Source organism: Caretta caretta, chromosome 8 (genome assembly GCF_965140235.1).
Source record: "Caretta caretta isolate rCarCar2 chromosome 8, rCarCar1.hap1, whole genome shotgun sequence".
Lineage (NCBI taxonomy): Eukaryota > Metazoa > Chordata > Testudines > Cheloniidae > Caretta > Caretta caretta.
Window position 1 is genome coordinate 10978965 of NC_134213.1, and position 25204 is coordinate 11004168.

General features: G+C 40.9%; 1 protein-coding gene across 5 annotated transcripts in view; it reads left to right on the forward strand.

The window, feature by feature from the left end:
- The window catches only part of TRPC7 (transient receptor potential cation channel subfamily C member 7), a 120200-nt gene that overhangs the window by 78576 nt on the left and 16420 nt on the right, over positions 1 to 25204 (forward strand). For 4 of the 5 annotated variants that reach the window (XM_048861914.2, XM_048861913.2, XM_048861915.2 and 1 more), the window contains 3 exons: positions 6666 to 6899; positions 11614 to 11878; positions 22858 to 23053. In XM_048861914.2, coding sequence (XP_048717871.1) covers positions 6666 to 6899; positions 11614 to 11878; positions 22858 to 23053 — 695 coding nt within the window. Of the gene's footprint in view, positions 1 to 6665; positions 6900 to 11613; positions 11879 to 22857; positions 23054 to 23793; positions 24191 to 25204 lie in introns of those variants that run through there. The other variant, XM_075131274.1, reaches the window with a different exon arrangement.

Here is a 25204-nt window from a genome sequence, read left to right on the forward strand (position 1 = left end):
GACTAGGAGTCTGGAACACATGACTTATGAGGAGGGGCTGAGGGAACTGGGATTGTTTAATCTGCAGAAGAGAAGAATGAGGGGGGATTTGATAGCTGCTTTCAACTACCTGAGAGGTGGTTCCAAAGAGGATGGTTCTAGACTATTCTCAGTGCTAGAAGATGACAGGATAAGGAGTAATGGTCTCAAGTTGCAGTGGGAGAGGTTTAGGTTGGATATTAGGAAAAACTTTTTCACTAGGAGGGTGGTGAAACACTGGAATGCGTTACCTAGGGAGGTGGTAGAATCTCCTTCCTTAGAAGTTTTTAAGGTCAGGCTTGACAAAGCCCTGGCTGGGATGATTTAATTGGGGATTGGTCCTGATTTGAGCAGGGGGTTAGTAACTAGATGACCTCCTGAGGTCCCTTCCAACCCTGATATTCTATGATTCTATGGTGTGAACACTGTTATCATTAGTGATCTGTCTTTCTCAATCACTGACTCTTAAGTCCTTGGGAGAAATTTGCTGTTATAAATGCCAGCCTTATTTTAACTTGATCTAAAGTATCTTCAAGTGTTTCATATATCGAGAGGGAGTGAGCATTGTGGTACTTGTGTCCATTTAATTATAGTCAAAAAATAATAGTCTCCAGCCAGTTGTTAGATGGAAATCTGAGAGTAATGAGAGCTGTACTTCAAGGATGAAGTACCTGGAGAGCTGGTGAACTGCCTTATCTCTTTATATGAAACTATTATGGATAAAGATCCCACACATAAGCATACACAGAAACACCTCCCAAAAGAGAGAGAAGTGCATATGACTGCTGAGGTATATTAACTCCAACACCTGTGTGCCAGATACACACATCTGGAAATGTAGGGCATTACAGAGTCATCATACCACAGTTACTGTACTCATAGTGAGCTGTGGAGGTATCCACCAGGAATGAAGTTCACAATACAAGTAATACTCTGCTTTTAACTCATATCCTCCATGTTTCTGTTTTTGTTTTCCTTCCTCCTTCATCCTATGACAGTGATGATGAATGCTGATGACACATAACTTGTTCCTACTTCAGCCAGTCATTTTCAGGTAATTAGTTCCTGGTCCCTTGGCCTTAATTCTTTTTGGGAAAATTGGCTGGTTGAGTTAGCTGGCTTCCATCCAGTACAATAATGAGATGTGTTAAAAGTGGCATTATCCCGTGATAATACGACACTGTTAACATATAGCATGGTGGCCAGGGCACTGGCCGGCAAAGAAATCTTGCTGGAGATACAAAATCCACAGAAGATTTTGACTTAAGTGTACATGTGTTGAGAGCAAAATAATCCATAGTAAAATTCAGATTAGAGTTGGACAAAGATGAGAATTCTGCCTTATGTTCCCAACTATACACAGTGAGGGTGATAATTTACAATAGATCCATCCCATAGTTACTGTCTAAACATGACCATTTAAAAGAAGGGAGAGAAAATAGTGTTTTAGGCTGGTTAGCAGTTCATCTGTGCAAAATTCTGCTCTTAAACATGCACAAAGAGCTTGATTCTCCATAGCCCTGCAGCTTGTATAGTTATTTGCCCCAGTGCAAACTGGGTGTAAAACATTATCAGATTGGAATCATAGTGTTTGACACCCACGTTGCCCAGTGCATTTCAGTTGTGCTTGTCCTACCAGTGCAGTGACATCAATGGGAGCTCCAGACACATAGAGTAAGCACACTCCCAGAGCTGAGAAATACTGTGATTATCTGAGAGGAGAATTTTGCCCTTTCGGTACATGCCTCCAACAATACTCACAAGTTTGCTCTTGGGGCATGTCCTTTACTGCTCTTGTTCTGCTGCCTGTTTTAGCTAAGATCACCCTTTTTATTGTCTTCAGGTGAGAAAGAAAGTCCCTAAGACTGAGATTTTCAAAGGAGGCTGTGGGCGTTAGGTACCCAATTCCTACTGAAATCCAAAAGGATTTATGTAGAAAAGCAAAATCCTAGAGCAAAAGCAGTTGCACAGGTTAAGTTCAGAACAGATGTATTCCGAACACAACTGCTCTCATTAATCACACAATCACAATCATTGGGAGGGCTCCAAATCTGTCTACTATCTTCATCAGATCATTGGTGATGTACAGTATCAAGACAGTAGATTTAATAATTAGCGCAAAAGTCACTTGCTGTTCCCTCTAGTGTACAGGGGGCTAATAGTTCTTCCCTTTGTGTGCTTCCTCTATATTTACTATCTTGTTTCTGTGCCTATAGTCTGGCTCTCCTTTCTTTACTGAACCTTGAATGAATATGTGTGTCTAAAATGGTACTTCCGATGTATTTTCCCCTTGGGAGAACATTTGTAAAATAGAAGTGGAAGCTATGCGTCAGATTCTTTCCTCTACCCCATTGGTTTCAGTGAGGTTTCATGGGTGTAACTTGGGGCAGAATTTTTCCCTGTGCCTTTAACTTACACAAACTTCAGATGACCCCAAAGCAAGCACAATTATGGTAAAAGGAATAAAATGCCATCAATTTCTGCTAGCTGCTAATGATCTATTCCTTCACATTCTCATCTTGGTCATCTTGTTTTTATTGCATCCTACCATTTTTCATACCATGAATCTGCTAGCTGCTTTTATTAATCTACAATATTTTTATCTAAAGCAAAGATTTTGGTGAACCTGTCAGAATTTATCATTACGCTCTTCTGCTCTCTTGCATGGACTTTCGGCAATGTAGTTATATAGAATGATCCTCAACCAACAGTGATTGGTGTAAAACATGGGTCGATAATGTGATACCTTTATGTAGTCATGATTCTAATTGTACTCTTTCTACTTAATGAAGAAAGAAATGTGCAAAATTAAGTATTCCTACTTCAAAATCCCTGTAGTTTATCATAATTTAACTAACCTAGACTAGAAACCAATTATGATGGGTTAATTAATATTCAAACCAGAGCAATTTACATGGAAAGATAACCTGCAAATAAATATTTCCTGAAGTGCTTTGGTGGACAAATATAAATCCACAAAATGGACTAGCCTATGGGTTAGTATCCACCAATTAGTGGGATTTTTTCAGCTATAAATGCACTTCTTTAATATTTCATCCTGACTGTGGGCCAGGTCCTAAGAACCTTTTTCAGAGCCCAGTTCTTCCACCTTTCCATGGGGCTATTTGCTACTAATTGCTACTCCACATGAGTAAGGGCTGCAGAATCAGGACCTTGGATTTTGCTCAGTCAAGCTGCCATTGACTTCATCTGGAGACCTGCCTGAGTGAAAAGGCTAGGTCATGCCTTTTGAATCCATGTGAGGAGGGTTCCCTACACATGTGGATCTTGCACGGACTCTACAAAGGACACTCCATGGGTCTGAGCATGGGAGGGAGAGAGCAGGCAATGGGTGGGCCAAGGGAGGAGTGTTAAGAGAATGCACAATGTCCTCTCTTGCGGCCTGGAGAGGTTTCTCCCAGGCTTTTGTTAAAGGTAGAAGCTATATTACAGTTGGCAGCTCCTCCTCAGCAGTGGTCAGATTCAGGGGAGTCCCTTACAGTGCAATTCAGCTCCTCCAGGGCTCAGAGCCAGAACCACGTGGGGCCAGAGCTACTGCAGACACAGAGCCTCAATGCTGAGGAACATGCACCCGACCATGGATCCTTGAGATCCCTACAGATCTCCAGGTAGTTGTACGATCTATGGGCCATGCTGTCTCTTTCTTCTGGAACAAAGCCTGTCCCCTGATACAGGAATGTGGGGGACCCTATAGACGACAAGCTGCATCTCCGTAAGCCCCTAAGGATTTGACGAGTAACAGGAAAAACCATCAAAGAAAAAGAGCATCCACCGAGTAACCAGTCTGCTAATGACACATGCCAGCAGACTCTTGGGTACACTGGCTGTGACTGACTCATACCAGCAATGCTAATTACTGTCTTTTTTTTTTAATTGAGATGAAGCTGGTGGCTTTTATGCCTGAAAGAGGAAGAATGATTCCATTGGCTGAATCCTGGTATAGTTATAAACTTCCCCAAGCATCTGTGATACTATAGCTGAGTAATGACCAGTTGGACTGCATTGCTGGTGAACTTCCACCTATTATATGAAGTAGTTCAGAAAAAAATTAAAATTCTTCTTAGTGTGTTAAATGTACTTTGTAAATATTCTGAATAGAGGGGCCAGAACCAAGACCCAGGATTCTAAGCCCCTCTAGGCCTGAATTTTGTTATGGGGTTGTCAGAGGCTCTGAATTGTGCTTGTCATAAATATAAAGGGAAGGGTAAACCCCTTTGAAATCCCTCCTGGCCAGGGGAAAGCTCCTCTCACCTGTAAAGGGTTAAGAAGCTAAAGGTAACCTCGCTGGCACCTGACCAAAATGACCAATGAGGAGACAAGATACTTTCAAAAGCTGGGAGGAGGGAGAGAAACAAAGTGTCTCGGTCTGTCTGTAGTCGTCTTGGCCAGGGACAGAACAGGAATGGAGTCTTAGAACTTTTAGTAAGTAATCTAGCTAGGTATGTGTTAGATTATGATTTCTTTAAATGGCTGAGAAAAGAACTGTGCTGAATAGAATAACTATTTCTGTCTGTGTATCTTTTTTGTAACTTAAGGTTTTGCCTAGAGGGGTTCTCTATGTTTTTGAATCTAATTACCCTGTAAGATATCTACCATCCTGATTTTACAGGGGGGATTTCTTTATTTCTATTTACTGCTATTTTTTATTAAAAGTCTTCTTGTAAAAAACTGAATGCTTTTTCACTGTTCTCAGATCCAAGGGTTTGGGTCTGTGGTCACCTATGCAAATTGGTGAGGCTTTTTATCCAACATTTCCCAGGAAAGGGGGGGTGCAAGTGTTGGGAGGATTGTTCATTGTTCTTAAGATCCAAGGGTCTGGGTCTGTAGTCACCTAGGCAAATTGGTGAGGCTTTTTACCAAACCTTGCCCAGGAAGTGGGGTGCAGGGTTTTGGGAAGTATTTTGGGGGGACAGACGCGTCCAAACAGCTCTTCCCCAGTAACCAGTATTAGTTTGGTGGTGGTAGCGGCCAGTCCAAGGACAACGGGTGGAATATTTTGTACCTTGGGGAAGTTTTGACCTGAGCTGGTAAAGATAAGCTTAGGGGGGTTTCATGCAGGTCCCCACGTCGGTACCCGAGCGTTCAGAGTGGGGGAGGAACCTTGACAGTGCTGTTAGCTGTTGGTGAAACTCTTTATTAGACCTGGTCCTAACAGAGAAAAAGGAACTGGTCACAGAACTATAAAATTAATGGTAGCTTAGTTACCAGTGATCCTGACTAATCCTAACCCAGGAATGGCGAACCACGGCCGTGTCTGCGGACGGTCACTGTAAGCAAACAGTCTCACGGCCCCTCCTGCAGATTACCCTGACGGGCAGCATGTGGCTCACGGGTCACAGGTTGCCCGCCACTGGTCTCGACATACCTACGTGGGGAACAAATATTTACTAATGGGCTCTTCAATCTAGTCGTGAAAGGTGTAACACAATCCAATGGCTGGAAGTTGAAGCTAGATAAATTCAGACTGGAAATAAGGTGTGGATTTTTGACTGGACCAATTTACCAAGAGTTGTGGTGGAATCTCCATCACTGATGCTTTTTAAAATCAAGATTGGATGCTTTTCTAAAAGATCTGCTCTAGGAATTATTTTGGGGAAATTCTACGAGCTGTGTTATTCAGGAGGTCAGACTACTATATGATCACATTGGTCCCTTCTGGCATCTCAACCTATGAATTTATAAAATGAGCTGACCACACACCCCCATCTCTTCCCCACCAACCCTCCCCCTCCCAAAAAAGCTGAGATGAACAATTCAGTCCCATCTCTAATTCAGAATTGATGCATGATGGTAATAACTGCCCCAATTCCATCTGAAGATCAAAGCAAAGACTCGTGTGAGTTATGGATCAGAGTTCCATGTGGATGAGCATTCCAACATACAGAAGTTTATCTGAACTTATAAATTTAATAAGAAGTCTCATGGAGAACGGACTTACTCATGAGATATCTAGCACTTACTGTTGCTCGTCACACTAAAATTAACTTTCTCACATTATTATGACAGGTTCTGCTTCCCTTTCCAACCTGGAACCTGTACAAAGCTACAACAATGTGGTTTTTTTTCCTTTTTGTGTGGGGATGGGGGGGCAGGAGGGAAATTCAAAGGAAACCTCCAGAAGGTTGGGTTTGTGTTCATTTTAGGAATGGGAAAAGGTCTGGGAATTCATAACTTTTCCCAAACAGTTGGATGAGACTTAATTCCATTCGTATACTGTGAGAGGGATTTTCTAAAGTTCTCAGTGCTCTCCTGACTCTGCTCCAACTGAAGCCAGTGGGTGTTTTATCATTTCCTTCAACAGGAGCCAAGTTAGGTCAGTACTGAAAATTTCGGACAATTCTACCCTATATGGACATGGAACACTTTTAGGTACCAGACTGTATCTTTTTCAAAGTTGGCATTTTTTAAAGAACAAGCTTAAGAAAATATGCTCTAAACCAGTTACTCTGAGAAAATTCATTCCCTTTGGGAGTTGGGGAACATTACAGTTTGAAATTATTTGTTTTAAACCTGCAAATCCTCATTATCCCAAGATCTCATTCCATTTCCAACTACATCTGTTCGAAAGCCAATAGAGCAAAGAATTTGATGTCTAAATATCCTATATAAATATGTCTTTCCTTCAGGTATGATATGGTCAGAATGCAAAGAAATCTGGGAAGAGGGACCACGCGAATATGTCATGCATCTTTGGAACCTGCTGGATTTTGGGATGCTATCTATCTTTGTGGCATCATTCACTGCAAGGTTCATGGCCTTTCTCAAAGCAACTGAAGCCCAACAATATGTAGACCAGTACGTTCAGGATGATGACCTCAGTAATGTCACCCTTCCCCCTGAAATTGCTTACTTCACTTATGGTAAGATGATTTGGAGGATTAATGCTTCCCATTCTTTCAGGCGAGTGTGTGCGGCAATGCAGAAAGCAGCGGCTTGCTGCTTCTTCTTTTTTTTTTTCATTCATGAAGTTTTTCCAAATTAAAGCTGGTTCTTCTTCTCAGACCTACCAGTTGCAGCCATCTTGGTAAACCGCTAACCTAAGCTAAGAGGAACTGAGACCTAAGCTCCTCTCAGTCTCTGAACATGTACCGGGACCAGACTCAGTCGTATCGTATGTTGCAAAAATAACCCCAAGCAACTAATAATCATGAAACCAGAAGGGACTAGAATATAATTTAAATGACACATAAAGGAATCTGCTCTATTTTTCCAATATAAGAGGCACGCTGTGCTAACAAATGTGTGAGCTGGCAGCTTTATGGTCTTCTCATTTGGCAGGTGAAACTCCAACTGAAGTCATGGAAAGTCTACATACGAAAAGATGCAAGGATTGGGCTTTTAGTATAAGAAAAGGAACCACCTATTTGTAACAGTTTGTATGAAAAAAGCTTCCTGTTTACTTTGAGTTGTTGTGGCCGTGCCTGCATATGTCTTTGGTCTTATTCTGGATAAGTTCGTATCGTTTATATCACTCCCATCAGTGGGTGATTAGATATGGAACATCAGACTAGTCATATTGCATGCCTCCATTTAACAACTTTAGGTTACATATTCCGCTCTTAAGAAAAAAAAGCAGAGGAGGAAGCAAGAAAGTGCATTCAGAAGAGGATACAATTAACAAAATACTGTGCAAGAGTTTCCTTTGCTTTCATTCTTCAGTGACTATTTATGAGAACAGGCCAATATTTCCACATCCGAGAAACAATCTCTTGTCAAAAAGAAAAGGAGTACTAGTGGCACCTTAGAGACTAACCAATTTATTTGAGCATGAGCTTTCGTGAGCTACAATATGGAGGGTAACCTCTGATCTCCTCAGTTGTACATTGCATTTCTGTACAGACTCGTATCCAATAAAACCTTATGAATGATTTGCTGCCCAGAAAAGGAGCTAAATCCTTAACAAATATTATCTATAACAATGTTTGACCAGCTGTAATAGAAAAGATGCATGCAATAATAAAATTATTCTTTAACTTCTCAAATGTAGGTTTTGAATATTTGGGGGGCAATCATCAAAGGCACAAAGGGGAGTTAGTAGCCCAACTCTTACTGACTTGCAATAGGAGTTGGCCACCTAAATTGTGCTTTGCGTGAAATCCTAGCCCCACTGAAGTCAGTGCACATTTTACCATTGATTTCACGGGGTCAGGATTCCACCTTTACTGCTTTGGAAATCTTCACCTTGGAGTCTTCTTTTTTCTAAATAATAATGAGAACAGCTGTAATATGCACTTGACAAAATATTTCCTAGGATTCAAATGGCCCTTCCTTGGGTTTGAAAAATGAATAAAAGCTTTGCACTTAGGTTAGGGGTTGGATACACAGCATGGGGACAAGCCCCCACTTTCCTACCAAAGTTAGAATTACCTGCCTAAAAATAACCCAAATCACTAATGGAAAAATGGATCAGATCCTCAGCTGGTGTAAATCAGGATAACTTGCTCCATTGAAGTCAGCTAATTTACAACAGCAAAAAGTTCTAGCCCTGTGTGCACAGTCATAACATTTACAAATAATTGCATTTTCAAACACAATATTTGGAGATAAACTTCTCTCTCACTCACCGGACAAAATTGGATGACGCCTGAAATTGTTACATTCCGTTTTTCTTTCTGGTTTGCTGCCGGAATATTGTAAAAAAGTCTTTTGTTATATGGTGAGGAGCTCCATCTTGTGGAAGCTTTTTATCATTTACAAACCTTCTGTCATTTTTACCCTTGGGAAGAACCTGTAGAAAAAATGTCAGGGCTGGGGGAGAAGGGAGGAATTTTCCAGTTAATAACCTTTGGCTGATATTTAATCCAAATAGATTTTCTCACTGTGCTTGAAGAAGGATCTTTTATATTTTATATATACACATACATACCAGGGAGGTTTCTATATAGTTTATCCATCCACAGATTATTATTTACCCAGCACTTTTAGGAAGAGCTTTACAGAAAACCATGATTTTCCCAGGCTATGTGTTTTCAATTTTCACCACGTAATATGAGCATAAATTTAACAAAAACTATAAACAACAAAATTTTAAATAACGTGCGATAATCAAAAGCTTTTTAATACCTGAAGTTCTCTTTTAATTTGTTTGTTATGACAGAAACTTTTGTGGTTTATATTTTTATAATACACATACAATTATTGTACATTTTTTAAAGTAATTATAAGAATCAAGTGATTAGTCATAACATTTCGAGCTGTAGTGTTTGATGATAGAGGTTGCATGCAAAATGGGTGTTAGTTGCTTCGTGGTAAATTGCAGTGCGACGTCTAGATGTTGTTTTTCTTGCAATTTTGTATTATGCAGTCTTGTAAAATGAAGTGAAATACCCTGAGCATAAACAATTCAATTATTATATATGTACAATTAAGTTTAAGTGCATCTTTTTACGTTCGGCTACTGTTTTGATCCTCATGCCATATGCCTTACTTAAGGAGTTTGATACAGAACTATCTATTATCACCTGGAAATTTTGAAAAAAAAAATCTAATCACTACATTTATTTATTTTGCCTGGGGAGATGAACAAACTTGGATGATTTGCTTCTTACTTGGTGGTTGTTGTTAATTATATGACTATCCAACTTTGAAAAAGAACAAAACCTCAGAAAACCACTTGCTTCTGCTTTTCAATGGAAACTAAAGGTGTTAAAATATTTTCTAAATCTAGGTTTCAGAGTAACAGCCATGTTAGTCTGTATGTGCAAAAAGAAAAGGAGGACTTGTGGCACCTTAGAGACTAACCAATTTATTTGAGCATAAGCTTTCGTGAGCTACAGCTCACTTCATCGGATACATACTGTGGAAAATACAGAAGATGTTTTTATACACACAAACCATGAAAAAATGGGTGTTTATCACTACAAAAGGTTTTCTCTCCTCCCACCCCACTCTTCTGCTGGTAGTAGCTTATCTAAAGTGATCACTCTCCTTACAATGTGTATGATAATCAAGGTGGGCCATTTCCAGCACAAATCCAGGTGAATTACGCAAGGTAACCTATTTCCCCTTGTTCGCGCCACCCCGCACGAGAGAGAAAACCTGGATTTGTGCTGGAAATGGCCCACCTTGATTATCATACACATTGTAAGGAGAGTGATGAAGTGAGCTGTAGCTCACGAAAGCTTATGCTCAAATAAATTGGTTAGTCTCTAAGGTGCCACAAGTACTCCTTTTCTTTTTTCTAAATCTATTATCTCAAGTAAACACTAGAGAAATAAAGCTCATTGGGGTTTTTTTCTCCAACATCAGAACTGTTTACTGCAGTGTGATTAGATAATATATATTTTCCTTTCAATTTCTTTTAAAAAAAATCTACAGGTGAAATCTTGGCCTTATTGAAATCAATGACAAAAATTCCCATTGACTTCAATGGGGCCAGTATTTTGCCCTGCTAATTCTTGGTTCCAGAGTAATATATTTGTATTAAAAGTTAGTTATTTTAATTTCTGAAATTTGGTTAATACGGTAACAACTGGTTGTAAACTGATATAGAACAAACTATAAACTAATCTGAAAACATTCCCTCCTCCACTCCTAATATTGACTAAACATAAACAGGCACTTAAAAATGTAGCCAGCCTTTTGCTTTAAGTTCAGAACTGAACTTTGCAGATATGCTGCAGGGAATACTCTGCTTCTTTTCATATCATCTGGGTTCATGCAAATAATACTCAACTTTATTCCTATGTCTTTAAATATGGTACATGTTTTAGTTTTGGGTCAGACGCCTTGTATTCAATGATGAGCCTCAGTTCATGCAAAAGAACATCTAGATACTCATATTCAAAGCATATTCAACAGGTAGATTAGAAAACTGATTTGTATGCGTATAGTATCAGCAAGGAACTTGTTAAAAATTGTCAGATTTTTTAAATTAAAAACGTTAACACAATAAAGATGTATTAAAAGGTTTGGTGGTTCAATTGGCTTTATCTGAACAAATCCAAACCTCTTTGGTCTAATCTCATGAGGACAGGTTTTGCCACGGGCTGTTTAGTCCGTGCAGGTTACGTTACATTTTGTGTCTCTATAGGGTTAGAGATAGCAACTGTAAAAAAACGGGACACGGGGTGGGGGTAATAGGTGCCTTTATAAGGAAAAAGTCCCCCAAAATGGGACTGTCCCTTTAAAAATGGGACGGGTGGTCACCCTATGTATTTATATGGAGCTGTTAATTCAATAATTAAAAGCTGGAAATTTTCCCATCAGTGTGATTCTGATCCACAATGACAAAATTCCCATTGACATCAGTTGGAGCAGGAGACAATGGTGCACTGGACTGGGAGTCAGGGAATCTGGGTGCTGATTCCCAGTTCTGCCCCTGACTGCCAGTGTTCCTTGGGTAAATCACAGCAAACTTCCTGTGCCTCAGTTTCTCTAGCTGAAAAATGTGGCTAATCATTCCTATTCATCTTTGTACAGCACAGTGAGACCTGCAGATTACTAGTAGATGCCTACACATTTCCTACCAGTCCTGGCCAGAACTGAGACCCTGGACCTATTTTATGGGTCATTTATATTTATCTTTCTAACATTTGTCTCTTACTAATACCTTATATATGTGTATTGTTTCAGCCAGGAACAAGTGGCTTCCCTCGGACCCTCAGATCATATCAGAAGGACTATATGCAATAGCTGTGGTACTCAGCTTCTCCCGCATTGCTTACATTCTTCCAGCCAATGAAAGCTTTGGCCCTCTTCAGATCTCTTTGGGAAGGACTGTGAAGGATATCTTCAAATTCATGGTCATCTTCATCATGGTGTTTGTTGCCTTCATGATTGGAATGTTCAACCTTTATTCTTACTACCTTGGTGCAAAATATAACCCAGCATTTACAACGTGAGTACCTAGGAAAAGGAGGCTATGTAGATTATAGTTCTAGACCTAGCAGGATCCCTTTCTGGGCTGCCTCATAAGTAACCTGCATGCCTTCTGCAACTCATGTCGTTTGCACTGTATTGCTGCCGTGTTTAATTATTCCAAGTGGTGAAGAGGGCTCTAACTGCATGAGTCCATTAGAGCCAATGAAAGGTGCATGGCTAAAACCTGGTGCGATGTTTAATAAGCAGAAAGGACCCTCCAGCCAAGCCCTTTTTTCTTTTTCTTTTTTTCTGTTCCCCTAAATCCAATCCTCTCTGACCCACCCAGTCACTCAGTTCCTCCCCTCTTCCCCAGGATGCTTTTCCTTTGTATTTTATCTCCCTCAATGCACTACAAGGCCTGTTTTGGCTCCCCAAGTCCCCTTAACTTCACCTTATATTTATGGTGGGGGCCCACTGAGTCTACCAGTCTCTGCTAAGCCAGTTACTGCTAAGCTTGCAGGCTTTAAAATTTCAGAGTCAGAGGTGCCTCAGAATTTATTGCAGACTTCTGACATTCTTGCCTCGGTTGCTGTTTGCCTGGGAGAGCTGCACCTTGGGCTACTGCTTCAATTGACTGGGGAGGTTCAGACTTCGGCTGGGAGACCAGTAGGTACAGCCTCCAGTTTTGATGTCATAACCCAGGTCTCTTTCAAAGAGTGTGCAGTCAGCAAAAAAGGAAACCCAATAACTCAGAATCTGTTATTTCTAGGGTAAAACACAAGCAGGAAAATGTTTTTTTGAGGTGAGTGGAAAGAGCAGAGGAAATTTTCATAAAATTGACAGCAGTGAAAAAGAAATCCCTTTGTATTTTTACCTTTAAGAAGAACAGTCAATACAGCAGGCCATGTTGCATTTGTGATCAGCGCAGAAGGGCTTAAACGTAATTATCATTCAAAAGCTACTTCTACCAAAGTGTATGTAAAATGATGAAGCAGTAAAATTGCACATGTTTTGCATCAGTAATTTCACACTTGCATGTGGCTGCTATGCAAGGCAACATGTATCTGAAGAACCAAGTGTTTAAAAAGTGCTATTGATGCATTTTAAAAAAAAAAAACAATAAATAAATAACGGTGGGGAATATAAGACAGGGAGCTCTACATTCTCTAAATCAAGTGCATTTCTCAGTAGAGAACACCGTGAAGACATGCATAATATCCTGCCAGCATATAGGCAAGATACAAGGAAAGATGCAAACTAGGTTGCTCGTGATCTCCCTCTGGTGCCCATCCAATAAATCAACAACCTTGAGAAGCTGGAGGTTGTCTGCACTTTGTGGTTGTTTGCTGTATATACTGTATTACAACTGCTTGAATATTGCAACAAATCATTCCTCATATAATGTCCTTGAGCGGCTCTACAGTATGTGCAATGGGTGAATAATAGGACTATAAGTGAGAAGTGGTTCCTCAAAATATGCCTGACTTTATTCAGGCTAAGCTAAGATGTTTGATATCACACCGCTTATTTGGAGACTAGATATGTGGTAACCAACTAGTATTCCTGTATGCCAGAATCTAGTAACTGTGGGCTCTGTATTCCTATCAGCATCAAAAATAGCAGGAAGAGAAACAGTGTTTGGAAAACACCACAGGAGAGAACGCACTGAGTTTCTAAAAGATACCCCTTTGGAAGGGTTTGGAGCCTCTTGGAGGCAGTAGGAAGTGCAAACTAGAAACCTTATGGATCCACACAGGACTCCATGCCCAACCCCATACATACTGGGGTGCAAGGAGAGCTGCCTCTCCACACTTGTCTCCGGGCACACACATCATCAGCATGGATCCCTCCGGAGTTGTGCTGCTATTCGCTTCCCTAGCCATATACCCTTGAGGCAGAAAGTACAGAGTGGGAGTTCATGTTTCAACTAGGGTTAGTTCCCTGGTGCACTTCCCCTCGGAGATGGCCACGTTATTCCCCAGGTCTGCCCTGACAGGCCCCCAAAGACATGCAATGAAATGCTCACATCAGCAGGTGTTTTGCCATTGACTTCAGTGGGGACAGGATTTCATCCATAAGAACATACATACCGGATCAGACCAAAGGTCCATCTAGCCCAGTATCCTGGCTTACAACAGTGGTCAATGCCAGGTGTCCCAGAGGGAATGAACAGAACGGGTATCATCAAGTTGGGGGGAGGGATAGCTCAGTGGTTTGAGCATTGGCCTGCTAAACCCAGGGTTGTGAGTTCAATCCTTGAGGGGGCCATTTAGGGAACTGGGGCAAAAATTGGGGATTGGTCCTGCTTTGAGCAGGGGGTTGGACTAGATGACCTCCTGAGCTCCCTTCCAACTCTGATATTCTATGATTGATTCTATGAAGTGATCCATCCCCTATCACCCATTCCCAGAATCTGGCAAACAGAGGCTAGGGGCACCATCCCTGCTCTTCCTGGCTAATAGCCATTGATGGACCTATCCTCCATGAATTTATCTAGTTCTTTTTTGAACCCTGTTGATAGTCTTGGCCTTCACAACATCCTTTGGCAAGGAGTTCCATGGGTTGACTGTGCGTTGTGTGAAAAAATACTTCCTTTTGTTTGTTTTAAACCTGCTGCCTATTAATTTCATTTGGTGACCCCTAGTTCTTGTGTTATGAGGAATAAATAACACTTTATTATTTACCTCCTCCACACCAGTCATGATCTTATAGACCTCTATCATATCCCCCCTTAGTCGTCTCTTTTCCAAGCTGAAAAGTTCCAGTCTTATTAATCTCTCCTCATACGGCAGCTGTTCCATACCCCATGGAGTTTGAACAGTGAGCGTAGGAACAGATGGGATTAAATTGGCTCCCAAGGAGGAGAGGCAGTTTATCACAGTTGTCCCATTGTTCCCTCAGAAAAGTTCTGGGGCCAGTCCACCCCTGCTTGTGCTCCCATCTGTGACTCAAGACAGAGGAGAGTCGGAGGAACACAATATAATGTTTCCCCCTTGTAGGTCTAACCTAGGGGTCTCAAACACGCAGCCCGCAGTGTTATTTGCTGCGGCCCACTAAGCTCCCCGCCTCCCTGGAGTTATTTCCTGCGGCTGTCAAGCTCCCCTCACCCGCTGCCACCCCCCCGCCCAGAGGGCCATGTCCCTTCTCCTCTGCCTACCTTCAGGCGCTTCCCGCCGCCAAACAGCTGTTTGGTGGTGCTTAGCGCTTTCCAGGAGGGATGGGGGAGGAGCAGGGAGCCGCGCACTCAGGGGAGGAGGCAGAGAAGAGGCAGGGCCGGGGCGGGGATTTGGGGAAGGGGTTGGAATAGGGACAGGGAGGGAGTGGAGTTGCGGTGGGGACTTTGGGGAAGAGGTTGGAATGGGGGTGGGGAAGAGGCAGGGTGGGGTGGGGCCTCATGGAAGGGGTTGAGTGGCGGCGGGGGCAGAGGGGGCCTTTTGTATCTTTATATGAAAAGGTTCCTGTCATGCGGCCCTCGGGCCAATGTACTAGTCCTCACCTGGCCCTCGTGGTGATTTGAGTTGAAGATCCCTGGTCTAACCTAATGATGCCACTTTAAGACAACCCCTGAAGTGACATTTAGTTAAGTAAATGTTTAAGTAAGTTGATACTGAAGCACTAACCCTAAGTCAAAGTAAACAGGACCTGGCATTTTGATGTGGTGTTCATATACTATATGACACAATGGATGGAGGAATGCTGCTGTTAGCCCCAGTGTGAGGAAATGACCTTCCCAACTTAGTTTCTGTCTCATAGGAACTACAGATTCTTTCCAACGTATAGCATCCAGCTGTATTACTCCACTGTGTAGCATAACATATGCTTTATAAATCAGAGTTTAAACTTCCTAATCAAAGAAAATATGTCTCCCAGGGTTCTTCTGTTGCCTCACGATACATTTTAATGGAGGGATTTCCAGGACTGGCTGCAAATACATTTCTCTGTTTCTAATAACAAGGTAAAAGAAAACTGAGTATGTAGAAGGTGACATATTAATCATACAAATAGAAGACTATGCCCTTGAAGTACAGGAATTACTCAGTGGCTAAGTCAATAGCTCCCCTGCCTGCCTGGTGGAATAACAACCAACAGTTATGATTCTCCATTGGTGCATGTTTCCAAAATAGTTGGCTAATGAATTTTAGGCCATCTCTGATGCAATATCATTGTGTATCATTTCTATTTACTGACAAGCTTATCTAACCATGAGGTTCTCATTATAAACCTTGCAGCATGTATTGTCACTTGAATGATGAACAAGCCTTGATTGAAATGGTGACTATTCCCTAGAGTAAAAATTATTTCCAGTTGTAAAGGTTGCAGGATCAAGTTGTAACAAGGGAGCATGGGTGGTTGGGAGATACCTGCCCAAAGGGGAAATACAATGCTCTTCTTTCTTAAGTCCAGATCCTCTGGAGATTCCAAATACTAGATGCTCATCTATCTGCCCTGTAATGAGTTGGTATTGTTAGTAAACACCTATCTGAAGAACCCAAATAAGCCATGTAAGAATTTGGAAGAGAAGTCAAAACTCTAATTAGGGTGTAAAAGTACCAGGTTACTAATTTAGGACAGCAGATTCTTTACCAGCAGAGTAGAGGTATGTGCTGTCTGAACATCTGACAATGCCACTGGAAGTAGCGCGTTGGCACTTTTGGCCTGGATCCCACAACCTGATCCATTCAGAGAGAATGTCCCCATGATGAATCCCCCTGGTGCTCCACACACGCTAAAACGTGCCCCAGAGCAGGTCAGATTGCAGGGATTCTGTTATCTTGCCCAGCAAATTTCAATTCGCACTGTTAGGGAAATTCACATCGGCGAACATTCCTCCAACTTTGTTCCTAATGCTGTTCACAGTTAGTAAGAGTAGATTTCCAGGTTTCCCATTGCTGTTTCAGATTATTTTAATACCCTGGAGTGTGAAATATGTGCTTAGTAAGGGAGGTGTGCAGTCTTTTTTTACATAATGCATATACCGTACAGCTCAGGGATTAACATTCATTTTAGACCATTTTCAGACACTTTCACAAAGCTGGAAATCTTATGGTGTTAAGTCATAAACATATGTTGTTAATTTACACATATCAAGAATACATTAGCATAGGGGCAACTATGTATCACATAGACTTTTCCTTCAATATTTTACTGAGCTGTCAGTGAGTTCTGGGCAGAATATGGTGGGCATTCACAAATGGCACTAAGTGACTCATGAAGAGGGGGAGGAACAAATTATTGCAGCTGGGCAACTACTTGAAACAGCTGCTGTGAAAACTCACCTGGGAAAAACAAACATTTTTTCCCCCTTTTGCTGTGTTCATAACCCTTGTGTGGTTGTTGTGCAAATATTTCTTCAAATGCACTTACAGGTAGGGAAAATAGAGGATTTTAAGTGAATATAATAGAACATTTACAAAAAGCAAATTTTGAACTTGAAAATGCAATTGCTTGCTCTGGAAACTGATTCTAAGGGATTCTGGGTGCAGTTCACCCAGTCATGAAATAGAAAAAGAACCACATGGTCTGCAGATCAGATCAAAACGAACCTATTTCTCTGTCTTTTTGTTCTCTGTTTGTATGGGGCCGAGCACAATGGGATCCTAGTCCATGACTCCTAGGCATTACTGTAATAGTAATGATAATTCAATGGGAGTTGGATTATCCACAATGAATTGCTTAACAGATCAAGAACTATTCAGTGATATTATTCAGTGAATGATGCATACATGTGAGAAAATCATAAGCTTCTCGTGGGCAATTTGTAAGCATCAAAAATAAATTAAATTTGTCAAGAAGGACTATGAATTATTTGCTTAGCTCTACTAATTATTGTGCTTAGTGAATATCCAGAGTGACTCCAGTGCTCCCCTTCTTGTGTGTTACTGCACTTTTCAAACCACATGTTCAGTTTTGTTGGTCTTGTACTCTAAAGAACAGTGCACTCTAAACCATTGACTACATCAGTGGTTTATGAATCAGAAGTAGCATACAAAGGGTGCTCTTGTCTCTGAAATGTGCATACTCCTTTTGCAGAAGGAACAAAGTGTATGCTACTCCTGCTTAATTTTAGACTGCTAAATACAGAGTCTGTTTAGCTAACTGTATAATTGCAAAATAGTTTTAAAAACGCTTAATTTTCCCCCTTTTCAGAATTTTCATTGCAGTTGCTGCAGATCATAGTTATGTTTATCTGTTCATTTTTTATGCTGTATACTGAACACAGTTGTTGAAACAGTCCATAATTGAGAGCATGATATATAAACAAAATTGAAATGGAAGCAGGACTGATTGCATTCATACTGCATTCTGCATCACAAATCAGGTTTAAGCCTAGGGTTTTGTCTTCCCCCCACCTCCTAAAGAGAAATTCAGTTCATTCAGTTTCATCATTATTTGGAGACTTTTCATTAAAACACAACATTTTATATAATATTGACTGTATTTCATGTTGGAGGAGCTAAGCACTTTCTACTCATGGGGAAGAGCTCAGTCTGAAAGGATGCCTTGAGCTTTCTTAACCAGGAGAGGAATACTGCAGGAGAGATTTATATGAAACCCCTCTGATGGAAAGAACAATAATGCTTAATCAAAGTCAGCATGCAACTAACATATTCTATGGATTCTAGTCTCCCCTTGATGCAAAAGCATAAAATTCTATTTAGCTTTCATTGAAATAATGTGTGCACCAATGTTCCCTCTAATTTTTGACATGTGCGCAAAACATTTCTTCTGTGCAAATTTTTGACAGGCTGTGTGTGCAAATTTTTGTGCTTCTGTGCAAATTTTTGTGCACATGGTGTTTCGCCGAGTGCACGGGGTTTAGGATCTGTGGGACGTGCACACGCACACAGTTTAGAGGGAATAGTGGTGTGCACTGAGGGGAGAATAACCCCAGTGCATTGAAGTATATATTGAAACACATTAAAACAGGGGAGATAATATAGCGAAGGATAGTCGTTACAGCAATAGACAGGAAATCAGCTCTCTCTAGGTTTCAGATTCTGCTTCAGGCCATGACCATGTAAATTTGTGTAAATCACTACATTTCCCTTCTGTAAGGAGGACAAAACACCTACTCCCTCACAGGGCTCGGCTCTTGGACTTTGTTAGTTTCTGTCAGTGAAGCATATTCAGATCACTGATCAAAGGCAATATAGAAAGTCAGAGTATTATTCTGTTTAACTTCAGATATTGGATTAAAACTCTTCTTTAAATAGTCTTTCCATCGCTTCTTTTAACACTTTCAGCTACTGGCAGGAAGAACTTGTGTTTCAACTCATGTATCAAAGACATAAACCAGAATTGGATCTTAACTAGAGTAGAATTAAAACTTTAAAATACCATCCTATTTTTAAGCACCTACATCACAGTATCTGAGTGCATCAGATTTCTCATGTACTTATCCTGTGAGGTAGGGGCACACCTATTTTATAGATAGGGAACTGAGGCACCAAATAATTGAAGGCCAGATTTTCAAAGTGTAGGAGCCTGGTGATGCAGGCAGACACCTAGTGGGATTTTCAAAATTGGCTAAACAGATTAGGCTTCTAACTCCCATTGATTTCAATAGGTTTGGATTCAAAACAGTGAAATCAATGGAAATTAGGAGCCCAAACGCTTAGGCACTTTTGAAAATTCCAATGGGCACCTAAAGTCTTTAGGCACCTAAATCTGAGTCTTTAGGCACCTAAAGACCTTTGAAAATCTGGCCCTAAGTGCATTTCCGAAGGCCACACCGGAAGTCTGTGGCAAAGCAGAGAAATGAACAAGAGTCTCCCAGTTCTCAGGCTAGCACAATAACCACTGGATCTTTTTTACTGTCATTTTCATTCGGCAATTTCTTGCAGCCTAGTACTTTTGGGGACAGTTGTGTAGCTAGGTTACAGAAGTCAGGTGTGCTTCTTCCAGGCTTTGTAAGTAGAATGACTCCAGTCAGTATCTTTCATGACTTCGAAAATGTTTTAATCATGACAAGTGAGCTAGACATTAACCCAGAAGCACAGAGAGCCTTGGTGCGGTATGGCAGGAATGGTGTTTTCAGTGCTTTTGCTTTGAAGGAGGTTGTAAGAACACTCCTCAAGTTGCGTGCCACCTATACTTGCGAACACACACACACACACACACACACACCCAATTCACCAGCTTCCGCTCCGTTATTACTAGCTGAGCCAAGGGGATTAACTGCACTAATAATTTGCCCTTTGTTGGATCTGCTTCTTTCAGCCCTGAATCTCTCTCCCGAGATGTAGGCCCCATAACAAGAGGGCTTTAAACACATGGAGTGATGGAAGGAACGAAAGAATCCATGAGAAATGCAAACATAAATCTGGACCAAAACCCTGGATCTAAACACACCTGAACTCAGAGATATTCAGAATCTGGGTCCCCACTTCCCTTTTCCAGTGACTTGCTGCCAATATTTTAACTACAGGCACCGATAAAAATAACGTTCACCGGATGCTGTGGTAAGGCCGAGGAGCCATACGGTTAGGCAGCATCCTGAAAGGGAGTGAACATGACAGACAGAGGCGTTATTGCAGTCTTTTCTTAAATGTAATGATGGATTAATAAGGGCCTCTTGGGAACCTTTCACAACCCCCTCCAGCATGTCACTGCTCCTTTCTCTACAACAGGGAAAACTAACCCACCCCCACACACACACATCTGAACATTCCTGAACACAAGAGAATGAAACAAGGTAAAAGAAAACTGAGTATGTAGAAGAGAGAGAAAGTTGGATCTTTCAGAGAGAGAAAGTTGGATCTGGATTGAAATCCAGTCTGAGGGACTCATGCCCGTCTCCACACTGAGACAGTGGATCCACATTTGGGATGCACCAGGCTTATTGTTTTCTCATATCAAAGACAAGACCTTGGATACTGATGTTTTGCTGGGGAGGGTTATGGAGGATAATTAGGAAATGCACAAATTTTGTTAGGTCAATTTGTGACCCTCTCAGGAAAGGAACGCTCTGTTTCTATAACTAATTTGCTAGAATTCTTCATAAATCTATTGTACTGCTACAGCCAGTAATTAAGTTTTCAAAGAGAACATGGCAACATTCCAGCACAGAGGTTAATGCTAAAGTTGCGGAAGAGGAGCAGAGTTGACACATTGTATTAAAAATTGCCTGAAGGGTAGAAAACAAGTGGAACCTCTCCAAATTAAAAAACAAGGTTAATTGCAGGGTGCTGCAAGGATCAAAGTTGGTGGTTACAGTCTTTTATTAGTTGGGTAAGTGACTTAGATGACAGGCTTCTAAGACAGAATATTAAGCTCTATAAATGCACTTTAACTGGAAAGTGCACTATTTAATGGAATAAGCATTGGCCGGATTCTATTATTTAAGTACTCCATCATATGAATGGCAGTTACCACTGTAGATCAATGCAAAGAGCAAAAACGGGAGTCTTAAAACAAGAGGAAATGTCTGCCATATGGAAAAGTGCCATAGCTTGGTAACTTGGAAAGATGTGCCAACTACTGGACTCAGAAATCATAAACTCTGTCCAACATGTGCCTGAAGTGAGAAAACCTCTGATAATTTCTAGGTTTCATTTAGTATAAATGAAAGGGGTGGATAATATATTGATAGGCACATGAATTTTTGGGAAACATGACAGAAGAATAGGAAGGTGTGTGCTTATTGAGGTTCTAATCCCATGTAACATCTGTTTGAAACTCATAGGTCCAACTCCTCTGGGTGTGCAGACTACTGAAGCCAGTGAAGTTATTCCCCCAAAGAACATCACCCGTAAAGTTAATAAATTCACTACTGCTGTACGCAAGTGGAAGAAGAGAGTATAATGGGCTGTGATACTGATAATACTTAGTTGTTGCAGCAGTACATAATGCAACTAACCAGTGGTCGTTACTATACTTTAAATGATAGTAATTAATTCCTTTTCCTGCTTTGCCAGGTGTAATTGACACTGGAGTTCATGTAAAAGCTTATTATTTTCTGAGGGTAATTTGTGATGAGTCTATAATCTGCTTTATAAAGTGATTTCTCAGGGTTAAGCTGCCGTAGCAATATGAAACATTTCATCAGTCTCAATTGTAAAGGCCATAATGTTTTACAACGGAGTGTATTCACTGAAAGTCAATGGATAGTTTGAATTTTTATTAGATGGGTACTGGTCAGTCCTGGTAATTTTGCCTTTGAATAAAGAGCCAAGCAGATTTCTCGAAAGGCAAAGTGTGGTTCCTGTACCAGGGTCTCTCATTATCCTCCCCTTTTCCCTTTGAGCCATTCATATTCCCTTCCATATTTTACTGCTTCACCCTTCTCTGAGTCAGACAGCTCTCTCCTCCTACCTACCACCTTGACCCCACCCTTCCCAGATCTTCCCCTCTCTGACACTGTTTTATCTCCTCTCTTCTCCCTATTCTTTAACCTTTCCCTTTCCTCTGGCTCCATCTCCTCCACTTTCAAATGTGCCCTGGAAACCACCGGCTGGAAAAACTCTCTTGACCCTTTGGCTCCAAATTCCCTTCCACCCACAATGCCTCTCCACAGATTCTATCTTTGAACTCTAGAAGGCCAACCCCAGTAGGGGGATGGAACCAAGCCTTTGCCCATTCTCTGCCACACTCCCTGCCCCCCCCCCGGAACCGTTCCCTGCCCACCTGCTTCAGGGAGGACATACATGGATGGGTTGAACATCCCTACTTAGCCCTGCAGCTAGGTCTGAAGTTCCAGTTAGCCCTTGTAGGGGTTTTACTACCCTTCCAGGGGTACAGAGTTCAAGTTACAATCTAGCTCATAGTTAATGAGGTTGGGAAAAAGCAGATGGGGCAGATCAGAGGTAGTGTTGTTTTATGGCTTACTTGGGATGCCACATACTGTTATCAGTTCAGGAAATATGACTTGGCAGTCCACAGGGTGACTGATCATGGCTTGCACTGATTATACAGAGACATCATATTTACTCTGGGCAAGCGCCATTTTTATTATTAACATGTTGGCTTGCCAATCTGGAGACGACAATGTGAAATAATTGTTTGTTTTGTTTTTAGGGTAGAAGAAAGTTTTAAAACCTTATTCTGGTCAATATTTGGCTTGTCTGAAGTGATATCAGTGGTGCTGAAGTATGATCATAAGTTCATTGAGAATATTGGCTATGTACTCTATGGAGTTTATAACGTTACCATGGTGGTGGTGCTGCTCAATATGTTAATAGCCATGATCAACAACTCTTATCAGGAAATTGAGGTAAGATAAACAATTTGATTACAGAGTATATATTTACTGTTATATGTTACAAAAACAAGGAAATTACAGGATCTACTATATAAGATGTCATAGTATGACAGAAGCCATTTATCTTAAAATTCTATGGCGACTGAAAAGTCTCTATCCCAGAATTAGACCTAAGCGAATAATTCACAATGAACCATTTATACGATAGATTTATCTTCCTTTTGTTTGTAGAATATCTCTGAGCAGATCACAATTTCCTTAGATATATTCATTATTTGAAAGTAGTTCTTGATTTTTTTCAAACCCATGAACAGTTCTTTGTGAGCATTCACTATCTAGGCTAGAGTCACAAAAATAGATTAGATTAAATAGATTCCCCAAACTCAGGCCTGGCAGCTTTGAAAGTCATTCTCCATGAGCATTTGTGCAAGTAAAACTCTGTGACAAGAATGTTTGTAGGAAGCAAACACGAAAGAGCCACGAAGAGCAGAGGCTAACTCATTAGAGAATCTGAATGAATAGTTGCAGAAATGTATATCCAGGATTCGGCTGTGTCCTGTATTGTTCATATTAGCAGGCTGGATTTGCTAAATACTTGGGAGAAGAAACTTTCTGCTAATAAAAGTAAAGCCAGGGAAGTTATTAATATTGGACACTGTTGTCCGTGTTTTCTGTTTTCTTGTTCCAGTTTCTTCAATGTCAAATTCCTACAGTTGGATTTGTATTAATTAGCTGTTCTGATCTATCCTCAGAACCCAGCTCTGCAGAAGGCCACAGCTGAAAATATACCCCTGTGCCTTATGTCTGCTGCAATCAGGACGGATGTCAGCAAACACTTACATAGTGCTGTCTACCCAAGAAAGCTTTCCCTGCTTTCAGAAGGCACAGTTGTATTCCCCAAGAGATCCTTAACATTTACGATCAAGCTTCTCAGTTAGTTTCTCTTCCTCTGAGATGGGACTTACTTTCAAATGGCCTCAACCTCCTAGTGCATTCTTCCTTTTTTCTTGGAGGAAACTCTTTCCACCATTTTTGCAGTGCCATCTTACAGCTGTTATCTGTTATTGCAGGAAAGCATGCTCTTCAGCATCAATATTTCTAAGGTTGCTACTTTCAAATAAAGAAAACAAAACAAAAATCCCTCATGTAAAGCTATCTGTGCTGCAGAGCTCTAGGCTAAGCAATTCATGGAAAGGATCTTCCAAAGTGTGTGCATGTTGTTTTCATTTATTCAGTTTAGGCACACAAGTACCCTGATGCACACATAGAAGCCATGGTTTGTGTGCACACATGTCCGTGCAAAGCCAGTTTGCACGCATGCATAACTGTTTATACACCCCTAAACTAAGCATGTGTAGTTTTGCACCCACACTTTTGAAGATTAGGTCCCAGAGAGTCGGGAACAGTCATTAGTAGTACAAGCCCAGGTAGATAAGGCAAACAATGCATACAACGCCCAGGGTATAAGTCTAGGACAGAATTGTTTAGCTAAAAAGAATAACTGCACCTAAGCAAGGCTCGACCAGGGGCTCTTTCATAAGGGAGTGTTTATTAGGGAGCATGAGTAACTTTTTAGTTGACTCTGTATTGAAAAAGGGAAAAAATGAAATCATGCATGAATATTACATTTGCTTGCATTTTGTTAGAACATAACATTTGCATGGCATTGTTAATATAAGTACTTATATAGCCAGGGGAAAGAGAGCAGCTGTTTGTAGGCTAGGAATTACTAGGCCATATTAGCTTTGCATTTGGCTGAGAATACAAGTATAATGAAAGTTCAGATATAGTAACTGGTAGGTTTGCTCTAGCAATTTGTGGTCTGGAAGTGTGTACCAATTTATGAGCATTGAACATTTTCTGTCTACAAACACCAGAATTAGTTTTAGTATACCACTTATGGGGTATTTCAGAATATGATTGGAAATGGGGTGGGAGAATCATAATCAGTATTTGTAGTAGCTGGTAAAAAGGGAATAATTCAAATTGTACCAGTGCTGCCTTGTAGAATTCTGAGATCATCAAACTGTATTTGGTCTGGTGCAATGTGCACCGGAGGTAGATATTTCCCCCCTTGTTTTATCATAGGGATGATGTATAATATTCTTCCTTTTCCTTTCTCTAACGGTTAATGGGGTTCTCCATAGCAAGGAATATAGCAGA